The following is a 25,238-nucleotide window of genomic DNA, read 5'->3' as shown; positions in this document are numbered from 1 at the left end:
CCCAGGCTCTGGCCCCAGACCCTAACCCGGGGTATGGTACTCTATTTCTTCTAATGTGTGCCATTATTACAGCCAATTCTCAATCTGTTGCAGAGCATGATAAGATAATGCTAGTGCTCAGCCCCCAAATCTTGATGATGGTAGGGGAAGATATCACAATCTTCCCTCAAATGCTTTCTTCCAATGGCACGGTTGGCCTTCCTTTCTAGGCAAATGCCCTATGGCATCAAAAAACAAACCTTACTTTTGGATGGAAGGGAACCATCTCTTTTTGTTTTTCAAACGAGACAGTAAAGCAACAGTAATGCATGGCACTACACAGGACCCTACTCCATTTGTCCCAGTGAAAAAAATTGCACTCAGGCTACTGACATACCATTTCATATGCAGTTGTGCCCACACAGGGAATTTGATAGCTTTGGCAATGTTTCCACTCCTCTTGAGGAATTAATGATTAGCCTTTGTGCCAGTTCCTGGCAGGGCAGAGTGTTTGGGGACCTCGCGTTGTCCCTCTACCCGGTTATATACAACCAATCTGAAAAAGATCCCAAACATCAAAATCTAAAGGAGTTTTATAACTCTTCAGGAGGACGATTGGGAGACCTAGGACCCCCCCCCCCATGTCAATTGTTTGTTCATCACATTCCTGCCTGGATTTGTCCCCTTTCCTATTGGCCAATACTCGTTGCTGTAACCATTCTGCATGCAACCAGGTGTCAGGAATCGTAGTGGTTAGAGCCCCGTTCTTTTTTTGTCTAGGAGACAACTCCCCTGCTACTTGCACTCTCAGTAATCACTGGCAACCCTGTTCTGGGTACTAATGACTCTCAGTTTTCCCAGGTTCAATTGATTCATCCGCGCCCTAAAAGAGCAATAGGATTGATCATTGCAATCGGGTCCGCAATCATCGCTACAGTGGCTTCAGCTACCACCGCCCTATATCGCTGTCCCAAAGCGTGTCCACCGTGCAACAGATAAACCAGCTCATCCCTCAACTCTCATCCATAGAATTACAACATTTGCAAGTTGCCAATCATCTTAAGGGAGGTCTCCTTGTGCTCCAACAACAAATAGATTTGCTCCAAGAACAAATTACATTTCTTCGATTACAACAAGAAAGACTATGTAATGCTCTGACTACTTCTGTCTGTCAGCTTTCCACTCCCTCGCCCAATGTCACTGAACTTAGTAACTACATCAAAGGCCCTTGGTCCCTTAAGTACTTAAACTTCACCCACCACCTGCTGCATGGTGTTACCCGCCTAAACCAGACCACCATACAGCTTATTCCCGCTGCCTCTTTTTTAGAAGATGTACTTAAAAAGTTACAGCAATGGTTTTCACCATCCTCTCTGGTCACCTGGGGAGGCCTTGCGCTATTAGGGCTTATTCTCCTGGGAATTATTAAGTGCTTGCACTCCCGGCAAAAACGCCTCCAATGACGGGTCACCATAATGACAGTCCTTTTAAAAGGGGGAATTTGTGGGTAGAGCCGGTCAGATCTGGTTGAGTCAGCTAGAGTAGCAGTTGAAGCACACTTCCTGTACTTCCTGCTCATAGAGATGTGACCCACAGGCACGTCTGCCTAGCCAGCCAGCCATGAGCCGTCCACGCTCCCTACAAGCCCCCGGGGACTAATCAGTGCCTGTCACCAAGCAGTGCCCGTCACAAGTGCCTTACATCAACTCCCCGCTAAGTGATTGGCTGGGAAGGACTCAGGATGTTGGGAAAGCTGGGGCTATAAAATCCTCCCCTTGTGCAAGAATAAATGAGACCTGCCTAAGCCTGTTCTCCCGACATGTGTTCCTTGTGCGCGTCGTTCACTTACCTCCTGCCGGAGATCTAGCCCTACAAGCTGTGAGTGTGGATAGGCAGTGAGCTGTGTGGATGGACAGTGACCTGTGAGTGTGGATGGGCAGTGAGCTGTGAGTGTGGATGGACAGTGAGCTGTGAGTGTGGATGGACAGTGAGCTGTGAGTGTGGATGGGGAGTTGGCTGTGAGTGGGATGGGCAGTGGGCTGTGAGTGTGGATGGACAGTGACCTGTGAGTGTGGATGGGCAGTGAGCTGTGAGTGTGGATGGACAGTGAGCTGTGAGTGTGGATGGACAGTGAGCTGTGAGTGTGGATGGGGAGTTGGCTGTGAGTGGGATGGGCAGTGGGCTGTGAGTGTGGATGGACAGTGACCTGTGAGTGTGGATGGGCAGTGAGCTGTGAGTGTGGATGGACAGTGAGCTGTGAGTGTGGATGGGGAGTGAGCTGTGAGTGGGATGGGGAGTGAGCTGTGAGTGGGATGGGGAGTGAGCTGTGAGTGGGATGGGGAGTGGGCTGTGAGTGGGGATGGGGAGTGGGCTGTGAGTGTGGATGGGGAGTGGGCTGTGAGTGTGGATGGACAGTGAGCTGTGAGTGTGGATGGGCAGTGAGCTGTGAGTGGGATGGGGAGTGGGCTGTGAGTGGGATGGGGAGTGGGCTGTGAGTGGGGCTGGGGAGTGGGCTGTGAGTGGGATGGGGAGTGGGCTGTGAGTGTGGACGGGGAGTGGGCTGTGAGTGTGGATGGGGAGTGGGCTGTGAGTGGGATGGGGAGTGGGCTGTGAGTGGGGCTGGGGAGTGGGCTGTGAGTGGGGCTGGGGAATCGGCTGTGAGTGGGGCTGGGGAGTGGGCTGTGAGTGTGGATGGGGAGTGGGCTGTGAGTGGGATGGGGAGTGGGCTGTGAGTGTGGATGGGCAGTGGGCTGTGAGTGGGATGGGGAGTGGGCTGTGAGTGGGACGGGGAGTGGGCTGTGAGTGGGATGGGGAGTGGGCTGTGAGTGGGGCTGGGGAGTGGGCTGTGAGTGGGCTGGGGAATCGGCTGTGAGTGGGGCTGGGGAGTGGGCTGTGAGTGTGGACGGGGAGTGGGCTGTGAGTGTGGATGGGGAGTGGGCTGTGAGTGGGATGGGGAGTGGGCTGTGAGTGGGGCTGGGGAGTGGGCTGTGAGTGGGCTGGGGAATCGGCTGTGAGTGGGGCTGGGGAGTGGGCTGTGAGTGTGGATGGGGAGTGGGCTGTGAGTGGGATGGGGAGTGGGCTGTGAGTGTGGATGGGCAGTGAGCTGTGAGTGGGATGGGGAGTGGGCTGTGAGTGGGACGGGGAGTGGGCTGTGAGTGTGGATGGGCAGTGAGCTGTGAGTGGGATGGGGAGTGGGCTGTGAGTGGGATGGGGAGTGGGCTGTGAGTGGGATGGGGAGTGGGCTGTGAGTGGGGCTGGGGAGTGGGCTGTGAGTGGGGCTGGGGAATCGGCTGTGAGTGGGGACGGGGAGTGGACTGAGTAGGCCGGGGAATTGGCTGTCAGCCATTGCCAAGGCGCCCTCACCGGCTTCCACTCAGAATCCTGTGTGTCAGACCCCAGACTGCTGCCACTGCTGGTTCAGGTTTATCCAGTGCCTCTTCTTTTTCTGGAAGCTCCAGGGCACTTGCAGGAGTCTGGAAGATACAGGTCTTACAGGCAGTGGAGAGGGTGCCCAGGGCCCTGCCTGCCTCTGCGGGAGTCCGGCTTGAGCCCCTGGGTGGTTCTGAGAGTGGTGCCCAGGCATTGGGTTCATTAAAATGGCCACATGCTCTTCTCACCTCTTCAAGTGACGTCTGTGCAAACACTCTCTCTCAGGGTCCTGTGTGTGTCACATTAAACAAGCACCAGATAGATTCACCAGAGGACAGCACAAAGTTAGGAAGCAGAGGCCCACAGGTGGGGCAACCCCTGCACATTGGTATTAGGGTAGAGCAAAGAAGCCATAGTGGAGAAGCGGGAACAGTTGCAGCAGGTCTGCACAGATGCTCACTGTAACCCACTGCAGAACGCTTCCGTCCTCTCCACCAGGGGTTTCACCTGGTCTCCAGGGGACTAACTGCTCTGCCACACCTGTGGGGACTGAGGCGTTGTCTTGTGATCACCCTGTGCCCCACCCCCACTCTGACTTTGTCACCTGAACCTCGTGGGCCCCAGCCCTGACTGGGTCAGAGCTCCCACACTTGGCGCCCTCCCGCTGTGTGCTCCGGCCTGGGAGGGGCTGCCCCTCATCTTCTGCACAGGGTCCTAAGAGGTCTCTCCCCTCAGGTCCCTTTCTGGGGTTATTCCTGTGCCAGGAGGACTGTGGATGTATGGATGGGTCCCTGCCTGGGCTGCCCTGTGGGGGACCGAGAGTGGTCCCTGTGAACTCCGAGAGTCAGCCATTGTCATGGTGGCCAGGACGATGGCGGGGCCAGCAGCTTCCAGGGTATGGCCTGCCGAGGCGCATGCCTGTCAACTGGGACTCCACTGGGGGAGGGGGAGGTCAGGGGGTCGGTGGCTTCCTCACACCCTACAGGTATGAGGAAGGTACCAAGGTGGAACCTACCATCAAGGCCAGGGACCTACCATGACACCTCCCACCCACCTCAGGAGGCCGGGGCCAGGATGGAGGCCAGGGCCAGGATGACAGGTGGTTCCTGGGTGGGAGGGGCTAGCCATACTCAAGAAGGTAATGAGAACTCCCTAATCCCCCACTAAACCCGGTAGGGTGGGCCAGCAGACTGCCAAGCCCAGCAGGCTGGGCAGCGTGGCCCCAGGCGGGAAGGGACTATGGCATGCTGCATCTCCCCACCACTGTTTGCAGACAAGTCGCCCCGTTTAGTGGTGGCCAGTGAACAGGGTCAGGACTCTCCAGTCTGTTGAAACAGACGTGGTGGGAACTGGGCAGCTCAATTATGGTGAATGGCAGTACCCCAAAATACGTCCACGGCTTAATGCCTGGAGTCTGTGAAGTTTTCATAGATGGAGTGAGGACCTAGAGGTTAGCCTAGACGCAGCCTAGACTCAAGGGCCAGTATCTACATGAGGAAAGCAGGAGGGCTCAGACGAAGTGACAGTGACATCAGACAGCAGAGCCTGGAACAAAACTCTCTGCCCAACAGCCATTGAGAGCTGGGCACCAGGCGTGGGTTCTCCCTGGCCTTCCCATGGCCATAGGTTTCCAGACTCCATGGTGGGTGAGAAGAGGAAGAGCTCTTCAAAGCTTCTGGCTCTAAGGCCAGGAAGAGGAAATAGCTGGGGCTTATAGCCAGGAAGAGGAAGCAGCTGGGACTCATCTCATTGTGGCTAGGGCTCACCTCATTGCCAGGAAGAGGAAGCAGCTGGGGCTCACCTCATTGCCAGGAAGAGGAAGTGGCTGGGGCTCTCATAACCAGGAAGAAGCAACAGCTGGGGCTCATCTCATAACCAGGAAGAGGAAGCAGCTGGGGCTGATCTTATAACCAGGAAGAGGAAGTGGCTGAGTTCTGCTAACTCCTCCCAGGCCATGTCTTCTTGTCTCCAGCACTAGCAAGGGACTCAGCTTGGGAACACAGAAGATCCAGTCTACAGCAGGCCAGCCTAACAGAACTGATTGATATGTGGCCAGTGTAATAGAGGAATGCAACTTCAGTTTATACAACCACATGTGCTTAGTGGCATTATATCAGACCGTGAAGCCCTAGAGCAATCATTAAAAAGAATACACAATGTGGAGGTAGTAAGAAGCAAAAATGGCAAATACAAGTAAAAAGCCAAAAAATAAAAAATAAAAAAACAAGTCAAAGGCCATCTGTCAGAATGGATAAAAATGTAATGCTTAACTCTTAAGGGATCTGCCACAAATTCACCCTAAACAAAATGGCACAGACAATGCAAAACGAGAGGAAAAGATGTCTCAAGTAGACAGTGACCACAGGAGAAGTGGTGGGTGACCTCAGCATCAGTCTCCAACAGAAAGACAGTATCTTGGGCAGGTTTTGGATGCGATTAGTTCAGGACAAACAGGCACACACATCTGTGGGTGCCAAACTAGTGTCTGGCAAGTCCCAGGAGCATAGGAATGACTTAGGTTGCAAAAGGAAAGGAGAAATGTTATGCTATATAAGAGGTTTGGAAGTCTGTTGCAGTTTGTGTTAAGAGCTACTAGGGACAACCGTCACAGGCCAGCAGGCTATCTGCTGGACAGTTTCCTGTGAGGAGTACCTACCTATCCTTGTGGCTGCTCCTGTTATCTAAAAAGCTGTGTACTGAGGCTTGCCCTCCAGTCTGTCAGGGCTTGACCCCATTGTGAATGTTCAGTAAATGTTCACCTTGGTACCAAAGCAGGCATCAGAATGACTGAAGGCAGAATCCCCTTGGCACAGAGCCTCAATCTGCAATGAAGAAACAATCTGGCATGCCTCACGCCCCCAACAGCTCAAAACCCATCAGGCCTGTGGACCTAGCAGCCAATGCCAGTCCCAGCTGACATTCTAGCATCTCTTTCTTGGCAAGTAGTACAACAGTGGAAAGAAAGTCAGTGAGGCCGAGGACTTACTAAATAGTTGTATGTTCGAAGAGACAACTGTGTAATACTATTGTACTTTCAGTTCACAGGAAGCTGGGTGCTGCTAGTGGCTCATACCTGAAATCCTAGTTCCTGAGGAGGTTGAGATCTGAGGATCAAGGTTCAAAGCCATCACAGGCAGGAAAGTCGCTGAGACTCTTACCTCCAATTAAGCTACCAAAAAGCCAGAAAGTGAGCTATGGTTCAAGTGGTAGAGTGCTAACCTTGAGCAAAACAGCTAAGTGACAGTGCCTAGATCCTGAGTTCAAGCTACAGAACTAGTGTGTGTGTGCACGCGCGCACGTGCATGCACCACACACACACACACACACACACACACACACACACACACACACACACACACACACAGAGTTCATAATAAACACACCAGGTGAATGATGGGGTGACACTGTCTAAAGAGAAATATACTATTTACTTGATTTATAGTGACATCACCTTTATAACAACAATTTTAAAAAATGACATGCCACATGCTAGACCAAGAAACAAGTCTGACAAACTTGAAAGGTTTAGATTCACACAACATTGTTGGCTGATCACAAATGATATAAGGGGAAAAAAAAATCAGTAACAGAGCTAATCTGGAAAATGTCCAAATATCTGGAAACAGATTGCCTTCTAAGGAACACCTGGGCCAAGGAATTATAACTGTTAGGAGAAATGAAAACAAACATCTGAATCTGTGGGACACAGCTCAAACGCTGTCTCAAGCAAGAATTACAGCTCTAAATGCTTAGAAAGCTTCTGAACCAAGAAGCTAAGCTTCCATTTTAAGAATCTAGAAAAAGTTAAACTCAAAACAAGTCCAAGAAAATGTATCAAATTAATGAAATAAAAAGCAACAGAGAAAAGCTGTGAGCCCCAGAGCTGACTTTCTGAAAGGATGAACACATATCAATCTTGAGTTGAGATTACTCAAGGCAAAGAGAGGACAAAGTCCTCCCTCTTAGTAGAAGCACTTCCCACAGAGCCAACATACAGGACAGGGGACTACCACCACAGCTAGTCCATTACATTCTGACAGCGGTAAACACATTAACCCTGGGGTAGGTATCTCATAACCAAGCTACAGTCAAGGTCCTAGGAGGAGGAACAGGCTCAGTGCTCATGAAAATCTCTAGTAAATGCCACGTCGAGAGAGATACTGAAACCAAAACAAGAAGATTCTAAAAACAGGTTTAATATTTAAAATGTTTATGACACAGGCATCACTCCCTTTACAAGTGGGCTTTTTGTACAAAGCATTAATGTAAAATTTACTTTACCATGAGAAAAGGATGCAATATTCTATCAAATGCACCTACTCATTTTACACCTGGCACATGTGAAGAAAGCAAAGAGCAGAAACTGGCAAACACTGCCCCGCTTCACACACCCACGGAGGGCCTGATCTCTGAAGATCCTATCTGACTGCTACGGGAAAGCACACCAGGACCCTTTCTCCACTGCTGTATCATAGGAACAAGTTTCCTTACCCACTGAATAAAACCAGCTCATATTAGAAAGCAGATTCCTCCGTGACCTGCCCCCCTTTCGTGCTGTGACTGCACACTTACTTAGGTGGACTGTCTTTCTCTTGTTTCTATGAGAGCTATGTTGCTTGCTTTAGTTTAAACGATCTTGTTAACAACCTGTGTCTGGTGGGCTAAAGGCAGGATGGAATAAACATATTTAAGTGGCACACAGAATTTGCATTCTTTTAAAAATTAGAAATGACAAGCCATTGTCTTCTAAATATGCGCTTAAAGCAGCGCAAGTACAGGCCTTCCGGTGACAATGTGCTCCGGCCACAGGCCTTGGTGGCTTGCAGAAAGAAGTGCTTCTGGAGCGTCACATGCTCTGGTTCTTCAGAGAAAACCAGGGGGCTGCAGAGTCAAATGTGGGTGGAAAGCTTCTTTTTTTCTTCAAACTGCTTGTCCACTGCCAGAGACAGGGCCTGAAGGAACCCCTCAATGGTGACGGTGGGTGCCTGGAAGGACAGTCAGGGCTAGGTGGTTCTACCTGGCAGCCACACCCCACCCACATGCAGACTATGCAGAAGCTCAGGTCCGGTTTGTACCACACCCGTCAGGATGAAGCTCAGGCCCACCGCAGGGACCCAAACTTTATCTGTTCTCTTCAGATGAAGTGAACACTGTAACCCACACAACTCTGTTTCTAGGAAAACAGAAACGGCTGACAACAGGAGTCAACCACCAACTCACTGGGGCTGCGGGGCCCCAGGCCCTGCTTCTTAATAACCAAGAGCCACTAGACTCTGGTGTCCTGTGTCAAATGGCTCCACTCATGCCTTGTGGTTGTCTGTTACCTTGGTGCTGAACCCCAGGCCCAGAACAGGGGCTGCTACTGGCTGGGTGGAACACCAGGCCACCGACTTAAAAGAACCTTTTCAAGATCCATGTTTTCTTGTCCACGATGTCAGATACTCAAGGGGCCCACTGGCCACTGCCAGGAACATCCTGAGTGGAAGGGCCTGGGCCCTCTGAGGGGCCCAGGACTGGACAGGAGGAGGTATGGCCTGAGCCCACTGGGCAAGAAGAGCTGTGACCAGAGCCACGGTGGCTCTGGCCACAGCTCAACACGTGGCGTGTGTGTGTGGGCCATGTTTGTGTGGTAGAGCTACTTCCTTCTGAGAACTCACTGCCCCAGGACCATTGAGGCACCAGGGCCCATGGACAAGCGTGTGGGAAAGCTGAGCCCCTGGGAGGACGGGGTGGGAGACTCACCTGGATATACAGCGCGTGAGCCAGAAAAGGGAGCTTCCTCAGGACCCGGCCACTGAGCCCCTGGCTCTTCCTATAAAAGTAGCTACATTCAGAGACATGACATCACATAGCAACACAAACACTTCAGGACTAATTCTACTCATTACTGTGAAGCCTGCACCCAAAGGCTGGCTGAGTGACCCAAAAGCACAAGCCACTGGGCCCCTCAGACGGGCTGTCCCTCACTCTGGGCTCCAGCTCCAAGTCGGGGCTGGCGAGGCTCTCCAGACACGAGGGCTGACGTCACAAGGAGGCAGCCACCAAGAGATCCCCAAGCACACGGGCAGGTTCACAACTCCAACGTTTTGTGTGTGTGTGTGACAGTCCTGGAGTTGAACTCAGGCCCTGAGTACTGTCCCTGAGCATTTTTGCTCAAGACTAGAGTTTTACCACATGAGTCACAGCTCTACTTCTCAATATTCGGTGTTTAACTGGAAGTAGAAGTCTCGTAGATTTTCCTGACTGGCTTTGAACCATGATCCTCAGATCTCTACCTCCTGAGCAGAGGATTAAAGGTATGAGCCACTGGCACCAGCGATGTAACTTCAACTTTTGCAGGAATATACTGTTTTCCTCATCTTCAATTTAAGTCTTTTCGAAAGATGATCCAAATCTAGGAACACTGCATTTTTTCAATCAAAGCCTCCCATACATTCTAATTGTTTAAGAATACAGTTCAAACTCTGGCCAGAGATCTGACTGTTCCCAGCATATCCTCAATGCTGCAGCCTCGAGCACCATCCACAAGTGGGGCCTATACCACCAACAACTGAAGCCTCTCCAACTTCACTCTGTTCAGTCTCGTCTCCTGGGCTTGGTCCTTCACACTCCCTCAGCACCAAGGCTCTCCCTCACCTCTTTCCCATCAGTCTCTGCCTCTGGTGCACATGCCAGCTGGTCTCATGCTCATGTACTGAGGTGGCTGTGTGTTCATACATAGGTGTGCACTTGCACACCCACCAACTTCTGCAGTGTGTTAAGAACTTACTTCCTTGGCCCTCCCAAGGAAACATCAATTAATTCAGAAAATGTCTTTTTTGCCACACACACACACACACACACACACACACACACACACACACACACACACACACACACACACACACACACACACACACACACACACACACACACACACACACACACACACACACACACACAAAAATACCACCCACCCTTGATTCACACCTTGAAATTTCACTCAAAAGCAGGCTCAGCTTTGACACGTTGTTCTCAATGAAGCCAATCATCTCCAGCTCCCGGAGGGTCAGTAGCTGCTGGCGGGGGTATATGATCTGGCACTGAGGAACAGAGGCACAAGCAGTTATAGCACAGTCCACGCAAAACAGCAAAAGAGCCGGTAACAGCACGTACAGGGCAGTGCCATCACACCCCAACGTATGCAATCTGGTTAGCAAGGACTCCTCACAGATACACGTCCTTGCTTCTTCAAAAAAAGATGCTGCAGATAATGAAACCAGGAGCAGCCCTTTGCCAAAAGGGTCCCTCGCTGTACTTCAGGCTCTTCAAACAGGAGGTGTGCTGAACCCAGGGGGAAAGCTACCATGTGGAGCCAAGGCCTTGAAGGCTTACAAGGGTTCTGCCTGATGTGTCTTCAGCTGCATCTAGGTCAGCAGAGTGACACAGCTAAGAAACTAGACCCACTGCCTAGAAGTCAGTTGTAGTTGTTGTTTGCCAGGCAGTGTCACTGAACGATTTCCACGACCAAGGACGACCATGAAATTCCTTCTGCACGTTTGGGGGTTAAGTGAGGGTTCTGGTAGTGTTAAGCAGCAGCGTCCCCCCACCCCCACCCCCGACTCACTAAGCAACGTGGTGGACCCAGTGGGTGGGGTGGTGGAAAACCCACTCCAAGTGTCCCAGGCCTCACTGGGCCTTGTGCTTGTCAGATAAGGGCCAGACAACACTTTAAAGAGTAGGGCCTACTTGCTTCCCAGTGGCTTTTATGACTGAACAAATGTCCACTGCAGACATTCCGTGCTTCCAGAAGAGGTCTGCACCTTCAGGTCAATCCTTAGCTCATCATCTCCCAAAGCCAGTGCCCAGGTCATCCGACGACTGAAGGCCACATCAGAGGGGCTCTGACGGCTCCAGCACACAGGGCCTGCCTCATGTGGCTGTCCTCGGCAGAACTGTTTGCGTTTCCTCCGATGACACACACTTGAATCAAAGACCCACAGAGCCAGGACAGGATGTCTTGTGTGCGACAGTGCTGGCCTGGGCATCCTCCTGGGCCTCTGCCCAAACCAGCTCCTACCTATCCCTGCACAAGGAGGCCTCCTCCATCCTGTGGTGTCAGACAGTGTCATGGAATTCCACCCTGCTAGCTGACGGCAAAGACTCTACCAGTTATCATTATCAATGCCTGCTGGCTAACCCGCTTGGTCAATACCCAGGCTCCCTACTCCAGGTTCAAAGCAGGAAATGTCTGAAACATTAGATGCCAGGGAATCACAGCTTTCAGTCAGTGACAGTGCTGTGAACTATGAGTCAGATGATGCCCTGTGAACCACACCAGACCCTGTAAGGAAAGCTGGCCTAGCAAGCCAATCACCTGCTATGCACTGTGTCAAAAGAACAACAATACTGACTTGGTAGGCACAATTTAGGTCATTAGCTCAACCTGGCAGACTTTCAGTGTTAAGAAAACAGTTAAGGCCTATGTTGAAATGCCTTACTCTACACCAAAACTCAAATTGTTTTAACTATGCCAATTAACTAAGAATATGTAAGCAATCCAGGGATTAAGAAGGAAAGAAATAATAAAGCACCTTCATTAGTTCTTCCAAACAAGAGAGGTAGATTTTGAAGATGGCTGCCGCAGAGGGTGGCCCGATGTACTGTTTGATGTCAGCTCTGTCCACAAAGGCCACATCGATCTTCTCGGTGATGTTGGAGGTGGTCAGAATCACCACATTGGAATGCCTGTGGTGGCCACAAGGACTTGTCACTGTCTGCCTGAGGTTAAGTCGTGCACGGCCCTGCCCAAGAGTGAGGGGACAGGCAGAAGGACTGGCCACTGGGCTTCTGGCTTCAGAAAGGCTCAGTAGCTTCCTTCTGATGACCATGGTCTGCGAGAGCCATCTCTGACAGACCTGCACAGTCAGTATGAAAGTTCCAGCCTCTGAGAGGGGCTCTTCTAGCTGTAACACACTGTTGAGTAGATGATCTCCAGGGAAAAGACTGACGCCTGCTTTGCTTCTAGAAAGCATTATGAGATCCTGCCCGATGGACCCTATTTGTTCCCTTACCTCCTTCAACTTTGGTGAAGGGCTCACTTCTGTATAGCACCCTGATCACTTTAACTAGCCCCCGGCTAGGGCCTGGCCTCAAAGCCACCCCAGAGCCACTGTGCAGCAAATATACTTTGAATTAAAAGAGACAGGAGTAGGAGCTAAGTTGTGTGGTTATCACACTTCTCCATCATCTCTCATTGCCAACCCCGAAATTACCTCTTGATCTGATCAATCTGGGTCAAGACGGCATTGACAACACGGATCGCGTCGGATGGCTCAGCACCTGCCCTACAGGCACTGCGAGCAGCTGTGAGACTTTCTACCTGTGGAACAGAGCAACAGGTCACAGAGGTCAGTGCCTGGCAATTCACCAGCCGCTGGCAGGCAGTGAACTCCAATGCTTGGGGCTATCTGGGGAAAGGATCCTACAGTACAGAGCACAGGACACAGCAGTAGGTCAGTTAGCGGGCAGGCAGAAGCATGAAGCCACCTGGGTACTAGCCATAGCAAGAGGTACCTCAGGCACAGGCTGAGTACTTCCAAGTGCTCACCTCATCGATCAGCACAAACACCAGTGCTTCTTTATCGTCAATCAAGTCTTGGATCTTCTGGAACATCCTGGTTACCAGCTTGCCACTCTGGAACCAAAACACTCTGTGAGCAGTGCAGACTGGCGTTGATGTCTTATAGGGGCATGTGGGCATTGCTGGGACATACTCCCCCTGGGGCCCCATGAGACCATCTCTCCTGATAGTCCCTCAGAAGCCTCCCTGGATCCAAGGAACCAGGCCAGCACAGAAGGAGGTTAGCTCGCTTCCTGTGCCAGGGCACTTGGACTTAAGCACACCACTTGCTCTGCCCAATGTTGTCCAATACAGGTGGCTCCCTTTCTGGTCACCTGTGAACTTACAACCAGGAATGAGAGCATCATAGATGGCAATCTAGAAAGTGACCATGAATACTCCACACGAGTCCTCTGCCCACTGACTGTGTCCTGCTTTGCCACCACCACAGGATGCTGATACGAGATTCCCTGGGCACACAGCCTTAAGAACTGAGGAGTACCCAATGTGACACTCTGTGCACGTGCTGCTGTGGAGAAGGGTGGAAAACCTGCCGACTATTCAGGTGTGCGGAATGTTCCATCCCACCCAGCCTGAGGTTGGGGATATGGCCAATGGGGCCTCTCAGGCTTCATGTGCTTCCAATCAGATGTAGTTCTGAGTCCTCTGATCAAAGTTGGTTCCATTGTTCACTTCCCATTTTACCTATTTGTCTAAGAAGCTTTTGTGAATATTTGTCTAATACACAAGACACTGTTTTTTAAGTACAGATGTAATGATTCCAACAAGTAATTAATACTTACTTCTGAAAACCACTTAGAAAACAAGCTGTGGCTGTTTATTTCAACTAATTGGCCATACCGGTACCTAAGATGACAAGAACACGGGGAGAAAATACTTTACAACCAGCCCCATGAACTTCATACCAGGAACCTGTGTTGTTTAACCCCACACTGCCACATTCTGGGACTGTAAGCTCAGTCATCACGTAGCTGACAAAATTTTAAAAAATACAGTGCCAGCTGTGTTCTACATAATTATGAAAAATGCAACAGTTGCAATCAATAACCCTAGATTGCACAACTGAATTTTTCTATAATCTCATTTGAACTAAACAGCAGAAATTCAAACTTCAATCTACTTATAATTTATATTTCATGTTTAAAAAATTATTAAGGGCTGGGAAGGTGGCTCAGTGGTAGAGCGCTTGCCTTGCATGCCTGAGGCCCTGGGTTCGATTCCTCAGCACCACATAAGCAAAAAGAAAAAAGCCGAAAGTGGCGCTGTGGCTCAAGTGGTAGAGCGCTAGCCTTGAGCTGAAGAGCTGAGGGACAGCGCCCAGGCCCAGAGTTCAGGCCCCACGACCGAACCCAAAAAAAAAATAAAAAAAAATAAAAAAAATTATTAATACTAATGTTGCAAACATAACAAAATAGAAGCATCCAGAGATTTTGGGCCTTTCTTCCTCTTTCCACAGAACTGTGAAGAGTGTAACAATACCTTTTCTAAGGTGACCATAGAGCACACCTGACCCCTGCTGACTACTCAAGTCTACCTCTCAGGAGACTAGCATATATTCTCCCCCATAAGCAAACGGGAGACAGGACTGAGGTGAGAAGCTGGCCAATGCCCAGACCTCTAGTTTTCTCATGTCACAAGTCTACTGCAGAAGTACTAACAGCAACACTGGCAGTACATTTAAACAGAAAACGTAAGTCACTGTTATTGCTTTATGGTTAACAGTTAATATTAAAGTAATGTTAGGTTATAAAAGGAGTCTAACAAAAGTAGGGTTGAATACGAAACAAAATTAACTATAAAACATTTCTAGTATTTAAAAATAATTAAGTCCTGAAATACACGTCTACATTTTTCTAACTAAAAAGTTACATTTCTTATAAATAGTATTTTCCCTCTTTGGTGCGATGCAGCTGGGTGTCAATGGCTCACACCTGTTATACTAGCCACTCAGCAGGGAGAACTGAAGATCATGCTTCAAAGCCAGCCCGGGCAGGAAAGACTCTTATCTCCAATAAACTACCCAGAAAGAGCAGAAAGTGGTGCTGTGGCTCTAGCAGTAGAACGCTAGCCTTGAGCACAAAGAAACTGATGGACCAGTTCAGGCCTAATTCAAGCAACTAGGACCAGCAAAAACAAAAACAAAACCACAGATGCATCTCAATGTATCAAAATAAGGGCCAAATCTCAAAAACAACAGAGTAAAACCAAAGCACTGTCCCTATGTAAAAATATTTATAAGAAATCTTTGAAAAGAAACAAGATAGACCAGCAACAGTATGTCACCATACCTCTCACAGGGCTTGCTCTTCATCCAGTAGGTACAAGATTTACCTCCCTATCTTGGACAATGAGGAAACTAGACAAAACCCGTGAAGTGACAGCTGGTAAGGATGCTGCTCACAAGCAACAGAGACACGTGATTCTGAGAAAGGGCACAAGACTAAGCTCTAGTGCTGGCCCAGCTTTCTGCCCAGGCTATCTCCAGCTAGAGATCTGGAAGGAACCCAGAAGAGCACTCACACTAAACAACTTATGAGTGCGGACAGGAGGTAAAAACTGGAGACAGTGAGGGAAGGCATGAGACTGTCCAAAAGCAAATGTACTCTTTACTTGACTTAGGAAACAGTAACTCCTCTGTACATCACCGTTATCATAGCAATCAAAAATTAAAACATGATCAAGAACTGGGGAAAAGCAAATCAACAGAAACAGAACACTAAAACTGCTCTTGGAACTTGCAATGACAGACTGGTAGGCAAAAATACCAAAACTGTTATTATCAACTTATTCAGGATTTTGAGGAGCACATGAGAGAAAAAGAAGGCATAAAAAGAACCAAACAGAATATCTTCAGAGAAGAATAATACATTGTAGAAATAAGAATATCACCAAATGGAATTAAAAACAGGTTAGACACTGCAGAAAATCAGTGAACTTGAACATGTAGTGATAGATGTTGCTCGATACTAAACAGTGACATTTTAAAAAATCTGAAAAAATTATATAAGGCACATCAGTGGCTTGTGGATACCATATCAAGCAGTTTATCAATCACTGGCCCCTGAAGAAATGTTTTCCAAAGGTGGTAAAAATCCTGAAACTGAAAGATCTCAAGGAAAAGCAGTCAGATCACACGACCTAGGCTTCTTCTCAATATGTGAGAAAATGACAGGCAGACAGAAAACACAGACAGCTGTGGAGCACCCTCTGCCACTGTACAGCACAACCATACATTAACAAACACCAGCTTTCAAGTGTCCTTGACAGACCAAGTGCACCAGGACAGACAAGGCTGCCATACAAGGAGGGGTGGTGTCCTTGATGTGACTGAATCTAACTGGAGACCATGCTGGGAACAGAGAATGAAGTGGCCTACAGCAAAGGAGCAACGTTAAAGTGATTTATGACTCGTGCATGGTGAGTGCAATTAAAAAGAGCTTTAAACTACATGAATCCCATTTCTCAGATCACTCAGTTACCTGCTAGACAGTCGGATGGTCAGTTTCTGGGCCAGTGCCTTGCACAGAGATGTCTTTCCAGTTCCTGGGGGACCTGTGGTAAGCAAAGCATACCCATTTTTAAGCCAGTGCTGCCACATTTCTTTAAACACTAGGTATAATACTGACAGGACAGAAAGGAAAAGAATTACTAGAAATACTACTATTAGCTTACACTGGAGAGGCTAGGAGCTATTACCACAACAGTTTCAACTCTTTCTTCCTAATCGGGATGCAACCTGCATCCAGCACACTGCTTCCTGACCAGCTGCCATTCTCAGCCTTCCAAGCAAACACCGCACTTCCCTGTCTACATCCATCTCTGTCCTCTCCTTCCTCTATGAAGTCCACTCATCAACGTGCCTTTCTGATAAATGGATGTAGCATGCCACTTCACTAGGACTGTATTTCTGTAGCACCACCATCTTCACTGTGGATAACTCTGAGGGTTTGTTGCACACTGCACTAAATCAGGAAAGTAGTAATACAGTCTAGACCTCAAGTGTTCCATAGAGGATTATTCTCCAAAAAGATGCTGCTGGGATCTTTGAAAGTAGGCCTGCAGGAGGTTTTAGCATTGGGAGCATGACCCTTGAAAGACACCTTGGGAACCATCTCTTCCTCTTTCTCCTTCCCAGTGCTGGGATGGAAGACTTAGCCCTGCCATGGGCTCCTGCCAGCAGGGGCTGCTTCACCATGGCCCAAACTGGAAGGCCGTGACCATGGACTGCGGGACAGAATAAAGCTTCTCCTTTGCTAAGACAATCATCTCAGGGCTTCTTATAATGGAAGCTGATACAGCAGTCACTCCATTTAAGTCTCTTTCTGGTCCTGTGGATACACTGAAGTGCACAGAGTTGGAAGGAAGAATGCTCCAGCACAACATAGAGACACATTTAACTAGGCGTTCTTATGCTTTGCCAAGAACGAGAGATCATACACAATCCTAAACTAACTAAAACACTCAGTGACTGCCTTCTCTGAGGCAGATGGTATGCTGGTGACATCTGACACAAGACCCTTTTGGAAAAGACCATGGGCAACATGGTTCTTTTGTTTTGCTTTTGGTTTGTTTTTGTGAGTCTTTTTAGGAGGGGGCAAAGGGAGGAGCTTAGAAATGGAGGGAGGGTGAGCAAATGCAGTCATGGCTTTGAGTACACACTATGTGGAAAATGAACTATGTAGCTTGCGGGGCAGATATGGGAGCAGGAAGCTGAAGGAAGGCAAAGGAGGGGTGACACTGCCTCAAAAGAACTGTACTCGCTACTCAACTTACAACTGCCTCTGTACAACACCTTAATACCAAAACTACACTAACAACAAAAAGATCACGGAAAATCGTAAAATCTTACTGACATCAAGAGGATAATGTAATTTACTCTGGCCTCCTGCTTGCTGTCATTTTGTACTCTCTTGACTGTCATCAATTTGTTTTTTTCTCCACTATAATTGAAGGACCAAAAAGCCCCAAAGCCCTGTTATAAAATGGAGGGAAGAAGGGTGAGCAAATGCAGTCAATGTATTCAATGTACACTATGTAAAAATCATATGACATAAGTGAGGGTAGGGATGGAATGGAGGAGGACAATGAAGTGTGACATTAAGATGTAGTATACTCACAACCTGACTTCTGGAATTGACACCCCTTTGTACAACTATTTAAAAAACATAATTTATTTATTAAATGTCTTTTGTAAACTATTTTCACAAAGTAAAGTTCTAAGAACCCCTAGAAGTAGGAGATAGATTTTAGTGTAAGGAATTATAACCAGCTGGGAAATAAGGCAGTTAATGTAAAAAAACAGAGTCTTAAGGCAGTAATAATCAGCTATCATGAAGATCTGAGTAAGAAATGTCTATGTCACAGAAGAACAGGATGAGGTTCTTTAAACGAACAAAGAGCTGTAACGGCGCAGAAGGACAGAGTTACAGGTACAGGCCCCTGTGGCCCATCTTGTCACATAAGCACTTGCACATCTCACCATGCAGAAGCACCACTCGGTTCCAGCTGATGATGTTGCTGTCAACATTCTTGTCTGAGAAGAGTAAGGTGGTCATCACATAATCAAGGAGCTTAACCAAAAAAGCAAAAACAAGAGAACAAGTAAAGGTACCACTATGGCAAAGGCTCCCAATAGAGAAGGAGCAGGGGCAGTGTTGCCACCTCTGAGGGCCTGTCATTCTAAACAGTGATCATCTCATGTCACAGCCTTCCATTCTAGAAGGTATTTCAAAAGGTAAGAGGGTACATGTTGGCTGTGACTGTTACAAAAAAGAGAAGAAACAAACTAACCACCCTACTTAAAAGGTCAGCATGAAACCAGTGGCTAAGGCACTGCTCCTGGGGCAAGCTTCCCACGGGAACAGCACAGCAGACACAAAGGTACCTGTTGTGGGTCTTAGCAGCCACCCTGAAGTCCCAGAAAGCCCACGAAGGGAGTCAGATGCACCTGTCTTCATCTGGACTTGCCTACCTCATTCCTTCTGTCTCCTTCAGGAAAACAAGCTGCCCTCACCATTTTTCCTTACCCTTCCTCCCTCAGAGACTATCCCCAGGCTGGGACCTTGTAGGACAAATATCAAGACATGCTGTTGGTAGCAGGGTTTCCCTACGGCAGTGGGAATCACAAACACTTACATGTGATTTGACTTCCACATCATACACTAGGCTGTCCCAAAGCCCATGGAACTCAGCTGTGAGAGAGAATAAAACAAAGCCCTAATTTTAGGAAGTGAGTAAACACATGGTCAGCTCCATCCACATCCAATGCCTGCCCCTGCTCCATTGCTTCAGACTGAGATTCTAACAGAAAGTTCAGTACTTTCAAATTTGTTTTCTTCTTAAAATTAGAGATACAAAATGTATGTGCCATATAAAGTGAGGTGAACAGATCCTTTTGTCTTATCACGTAGTCATCTTTTGTGGACTAGTGCTTTAACAGCTCTCCTTACAGAGCAGGCTGAAGTAGCTGCTAGAACCCAGCAGCAAAGCTCCCCGAGGAGAGAGCAAAAGCCCCCAGAGGACAGAGTAAGGAAGAAGGAACAGCTCATCAGGGAGGACCACACAGGCGGAACACGAAGCACAGCAATGTTCTCAGTGAGCTGCTGAAGTGCCTGCTTGTGCTTTCTTCTGCAACTATACACTCGGGATCTAGAACGACCCTCAAGGCACTTGTGTTAAAGGACTGGTCTCCAGCTTGGTGGTGTTGGGAAGTGCTATTATATTTAAAAAGGTAGAGCCTAGTGTGTGTGGGAGGAGGCATGAGGTCATCTGTGGGGAGTGCTCCTGAAGGAAATACTAGGACATGGATCTTCTGTTCTCCGTGTACCTGAACATGAAATGAACAGGCCCACTCAGCCACGCATTTCCATACCACGGCACCCTCCAGCCATAAAATGGGAGCCAATTGGGAATAAGCTAAAACCTGTAAAACTAAGAGCAAAAAATAACCCTTCTCCTTGTAACCTAATTATCTTAAGTAACTGTTACAGTTATAGAAACTAGCACTGTGATATATTTTTCATTTATGAAGAGATAAAACATCCTAAAATCATACAGAACAACTTCCTCAGCAAAGTGGATTGACACCATTGGCACATATCATCTTCTGATCTCAGCCATGACTGGCACCCCGTGCCTACAGGCAGTGCCCAGTAGTCTCTGTCAGACCCCACACCATGACTGATACCCTATACCTGCAGGCAGAACCCAGTGATTTGCTGCAATTATATTTTCTGTCTCTTCCTCCAAGTTTTCACTGATGGGGCCATCTTCATTCAACTGAAAAATGTGAAGTGCAGTGGTGCATGCATTCAAATCAATGGGCTGTCAATGAGAAGGCAAAATCAAATAAAGCTACACAATTCAAATGTCATCCCTTTTAATATTGACTCTACAAATTAGATGCTAAGGTCTAAAAATATGCTAAGTACATAGTACATTTAAAAACAAGTTTTCAGAGTAAATGGAAAGTCTTTAATTTCAGACTCAGTTCTTTCCAAGATGTGTATTCATCCCTCCTCCTTTGGACCCTTATTTCTATTAAAAAAGGAAAGAAAACAAATCATTGCAAATAAGCACATGCTTACTGAGAAAAAAATGCAAGCAGTATAGGAGAAGAAAGGACCTACATCCAAACATAGGTTTCAACAATACAATCATACAAGACTAGCTAGGCATGAGTTTTTTCATGTATACTTTTTTATCTTTGGACTGGTTTCCATCTGTAATGGTCAAATGTGTTTACATGGTTTGGGTATGATACACACATAACATGATTGCCTGTCAGTCCTGCTCACGTGGTTCAAGCAGTGGAAGTACTGTCAAGCACACACAATGGAAGTTAATACATGCTCCCTTTCTATAGCTGGGAAGATGCATAATATCTTCCCATAGGACTGGGGAGGAGGGCTACGGGCCTCCTCCTGAACAAAACTAGACACACATGTCATCTGAAAATATCCTACAGAGAATACTTCTATCTCCTTATATACTTATCTGGCCACTTACTTACATCTCTCTGGCTCATCTGTTTTCTTTTATGTACTGTGCAGTCATCTAATATGACTGTGCTGCTTGTTCCAGATTTGCCCACTGGGAGCTCATTCAGGTTGGCTCCTATTTTCAGGTGACAAGTCCTCACGTTTTCTTTTCTGAGCACTTTATTACTTTCTGGTACTGCAACATGACTCACATTTTCTTATCAGTTACAGGGCTATAAGTGGGGATGGGGAGGGCACATGGAGAGGGTAAAGGAGGGCAAGAATGGTCCAAGTCCTTCTTATGCATGTAGGACAATACAAAATAATGAAATCTACCGTAACTGTTTTAAGAAAGGGAAAAGATAAATCTGATCAGGAGATACTATGCATGTATAGAAGTGTCATAATGAATCTCTCTTATACAACCAATATATGCTAATAAATTATGAATAGAGAAACAAATAGGATATATACTGGGAGAGAGTGAAGGGGTGACACTATCCAAAAAGAAATTATCCAATTTATGAAATGGTAACCCCTTTGTACATCATTTTATAATTTTTAAAAAGGATATATAGTATCTCATAATTTGCATTCCAAATGTTTAGGCTTTAACTGCAAAGTAACAATATGAGAAAAGACATTCAAGAAACTGAGCAGATACCAATGCTAAGAGGAATAAAGATGCTGCCCAAGAGATAACAGCTACTATATGTAACTTTGCATGATGTGTCTGTTATCACCTGATATGGCATATATTCTTCAAAATTTTCTTTATTTTGTTCTAGCCAATCTTGTTGCTTGTGTTTCCAAGCTTAATCTTGCATTATAGTGACTATTTCCTGTTCAAATGGCTGTGTTGTTTCTTCCTTGTGACTGGATCCTGAGTTTCCAGAAAAGGGGGGTAAGGGGGTTGCCCCTAGAAGTGTTTGACATCCTAACAATGTGCCAGACAGTGATCATGGCTCCTTTTAAGTTGATGCAAAAAGATACACAGGAATGAGAGAAATTGCACTTGAGCTGGTAGTTGATAAGGAGACATTTGTTTTATTATAGGATATAGGGTTTCCATTGGAGTGACTCAATCAGCATTTAAGGAAAGAATTTTATATTGAGATAAAACTTAATTAGTTGGTTCCTTAATTTAAGTTAAAAAAAATTCAAGTCAAGGACACTGAGCATTTTTTTCTGGATAGACTGTTTTCCTTAACCATGATCCAGTTTGAAAACTAAATGCTACAGTAAAGATGCCAAAGTGGACTGGTAGACTGAAGAATATCGAGAACAAGTTTTCTATCTGGGCCTTTTCCCACTTACTACACTTGGAGACATTTCTATGTCAGTAAGTAGAAACTTGCTATTTTTTAAATAACTATATCATATTTGGTGTACATTATCAAATTTGTTTTGCCAATTTGGTCAATCAAGTTAAAATATGTCAAAGTGCTGGCTATCAACAATATATAGTACTATCAGTAATCAAGACACTTGATAAACCATGCTTATAGAAATTCTAGCTATTCAGGGGGTGAAGATTGGGAAGATTGGGCTGGGAAGGTGGCTTAGTGGTAGAGCGCTTGCCTTGCATGCATGAGGCCGTGGGTTCGATTCCTCAGCACCACATAAGCAAAAAGAAAAAAGCCCGAAGTGCCGCTGTGGCTCAAGTGGTAGAGTGCTAGCCTTGAGCTGAAGAGCTGAGAGACAGCGCCCAGGCCCAGAGTTCAGGCCCCACAACTGGATTCCCCCCCCCCCCAAAAAAAAAGATTGGGAAGATTGCCAGTCCAGAAAGACGTCAGAGGAGGAGCTATTTAGTTAGACTGCCATCTCAACCAGATGTGGAAAGATAAGCCAGATGTGGTGGTATGCCTGTGATCTCAGTCATGTGGGAGGCACAAGTAGGATTTTAGTTTATGCTGGCCCTGGGTAAAAACATGAAAACTAAAGCAAAAAAGGAAAGGGGACATTGTAGCACTAGCATGGCAAGCCCAAGGCCTTGAGTTCAAACTGCAGTACCACTAAAAATTGCAACAAACATTTGTTTTTCATATATATCTACAGAACTGCTTCATTATCAATTTAGATAATTTTCACAGGTTAGCCTGTATGTAGTCCAAGACAGCATTAAAACTTTTCCTGGACAGCCCTAGTGCCCTCCAACCAACGGAACCTTCTGTTCCGTTGTTGTTTTCCCCAGCAATTTCTGAAAACTTGTCCTTTGCCTTTAAGAAAGGACATTAAGAAGAAAGTAGTATCAGATCTTAGAATGGATAGCACCTCATAAGTCATAACCCATAAGCATTAGTCAACATGAATGACAAGGTCTGTACTGCTAGCAAAATTTTAGGGCCAAGCCTGTTGCCCCAAAAACAACAATTTTACTTACTTTATTGTTTTGCACTCTATAATTTAGCTACATCTCTAGCCCTCAAAATCAATTCTTTATAGGGTATGAATTGTATAGTGCTCACTGATGTCTCTTCCTTAGAGACAGACTTCCAAGTGTTTTTACACTAGGGACAAGCCATATGCAGGACACAATAAAAAACACTTCATAAGGTTTCATAAACCCAGCTTATTTCAATAACTGCCATACTTCTTACAATCCTGACCCATCCAATATGAGCACTCCATGAAAGTATTCCTGCTGAATGACAGAGTAGGAGACAGCCCACTATTCCACAGCCCCACACTCCAACTCTTGGAATCTAATCTGTCCTCATTCAGTCTAAATCAAGAAGACTACCCCTACTTCAGCCATCTGGCTGTAGGATAGATGGTCAGAGGTTATGTAGTCACCCAAATGAAACCAAACCAAATAATCGGGCTCTAAAAGGAGCAATAGATATTCCTGATACCAACTTTGTACTCAGCTGTTCGAACAAGGATGTTACCTGAACATCTTTAGCTTTTAATTCTGTGTCAACAATAGACACAGACTGTACATTTCTGATCAGAAAAGGATCATCGAACTCAGTCCAAGTGTAATCTCCAAATACAATGTTATGCCTGTTGAGAAGCTTCCGTACACTTAGCTTTATATCTTCTTTTTTCGCAGTGCTAAGAAAACAAAACACACAGAGAAGACCACGGTTAAACATTTTATCTGGAGGTTTGTGGTCGGAGGCCAGCTTGGGCAGGGTTCACTACCCGCTATTTCCAAAGTCGCCAGCACAAAAGCAGAGCTGGAAGCCTGGCTCAAAAGAAGCACCAAGCAAGCAGGCTGCCCATGGCGGAGACCCCCGATGGGCGGGGCCCCATCCAGCCTATGGGGCCGTGCCGACCGGCCCCGGCTCCCCCCCCCAGAAGCCGCACTGACACCCGCCTCGGCCCCGGCTCCCCCCACACCAGAAGCCGCACTGACCCCCCCCCCCCCGCCGCACTGACCCCCGCCCCGGCCCCGGCTCCCCCCACACCAGAAGCCGCACTGACCCCCGCCCCGGCCCCGGGCCCCCGCCGCTCCCCCCCCCGCGCCGCACTGACCCCCCCCCCGCCGCACTGACCCCCCCCGCCGCACTGACCCCCCCCCGCCGCACTGACCCCCCCCGCCGCACTGACCCCCGCCCCGGCCCCGGCTCCCCTCACACCAGAAGCCGCACTGACCCCCGCCCCGGCCCCGGGCCCCCGCCGCTCCCCCCCCGCGCCGCACTGACCCCCCCCGCCGCACTGACCCCCCCCCGCCGCACTGACCCCCCCCGCCGCACTGACCCCCCCCGCCGCACTGACCCCCCCCCGCCGCACTGACCCCCCCCCGCCGCACTGACCCCCCCCGCCGCACTGACCCCCCCCCCGCCGCACTGACCCCCCGCCCCGGCCCCGGGCCCCGCCGCTCCCCCCCTGCCGCACTGACCCCCCCCCCGCCGCACTGACCCCCGCCCGGCCCCGGGCCCCGCCGCTCCCCCCCCCGCCGCTCCCCCCGCCGCACTGACCCCCGCCCGGCCCCGGCTCCCCGCCCGGCCCCGGGCCCCGCCGCCCACCTGCCGCCGCGCTGCAGCACCTCCACGTGCACCGCGGGAGACTCGGCCACGCAGGGCAAGGCCTGCTTTAGGTCCCCGACCGCCTCGTCCATGGCGCCGCTGCCGGGAGCTGCGGGGATTCGGCCAGAGCGAGGCCGCCGCCTCCCCGCCCCCCGAGGCCCCGCAGGCGCCGCCCCGCCGCCGTCCGGCCCCGCCGCCGTCCGGCCCCGCCGCCGCCCGCGCCCCGCCGCCGTCCGGCCCCGCCGCCGCCCGCGCCCCGCCGCTCGCCACGCCCGGGCGCGCTTCGAATCTGCCGCGCGCGGCTCGCCAACCTCT

General features: G+C 48.6%; 1 protein-coding gene across 1 annotated transcript; it reads right to left on the bottom strand.

Annotated features, from left to right (window-relative positions):
- Nucleotides 1-6,899: 6,899 nt before the first annotated feature.
- Trip13 (thyroid hormone receptor interactor 13) lies at nucleotides 6,900-25,072 on the bottom strand. Its single transcript, XM_070042143.1, has 13 exons — nucleotides 24,924-25,072; nucleotides 23,841-24,006; nucleotides 20,164-20,293; nucleotides 19,106-19,161; nucleotides 18,450-18,540; nucleotides 16,450-16,522; nucleotides 13,753-13,816; nucleotides 12,938-13,024; nucleotides 12,603-12,709; nucleotides 11,922-12,075; nucleotides 10,318-10,430; nucleotides 9,091-9,160; nucleotides 6,900-8,333 (listed from the first exon to the last, which is right to left on the bottom strand). The coding sequence occupies exons 1-13, from the start codon at nucleotides 25,013-25,015 to the stop codon at nucleotides 8,238-8,240; spliced, it is 1,299 nt and encodes a 432-aa protein (XP_069898244.1). The 5' UTR covers nucleotides 25,016-25,072; the 3' UTR covers nucleotides 6,900-8,237.
- Between the last annotated feature and the right edge of the window lie 166 nt (nucleotides 25,073-25,238).

This window comes from Dipodomys merriami, unplaced genomic scaffold (genome assembly GCF_024711535.1).
Source record: "Dipodomys merriami isolate MVZ:Mamm:240054 unplaced genomic scaffold, mDipMer1.0.p SCAF_32, whole genome shotgun sequence".
NCBI lineage: Eukaryota > Metazoa > Chordata > Mammalia > Rodentia > Heteromyidae > Dipodomys > Dipodomys merriami.
The sequence above is the reverse complement of the archived record's forward strand: the minus strand, read 5'-3'. Positions and strand labels throughout refer to the sequence as shown.

Coding starts and splice junctions, on each gene's coding strand:
- Trip13 (XM_070042143.1), bottom strand. CDS start 25,015: ATGGACGAGGCGGTCGGGGACCTAAAGCAGGCCTTGCCCTGCGTGGCC. Junction 20,294..23,840: donor TAAAAGCTAAAGATGTTCAG/GTAACATCCTTG, acceptor TCTCATTGACAG/CCCATTGATTTGAATGCATG. Junction 18,541..19,105: donor ATGTGGAAGTCAAATCACAT/GTAAGTGTTTGT, acceptor TTTTTGGTTAAG/CTCCTTGATTATGTGATGAC.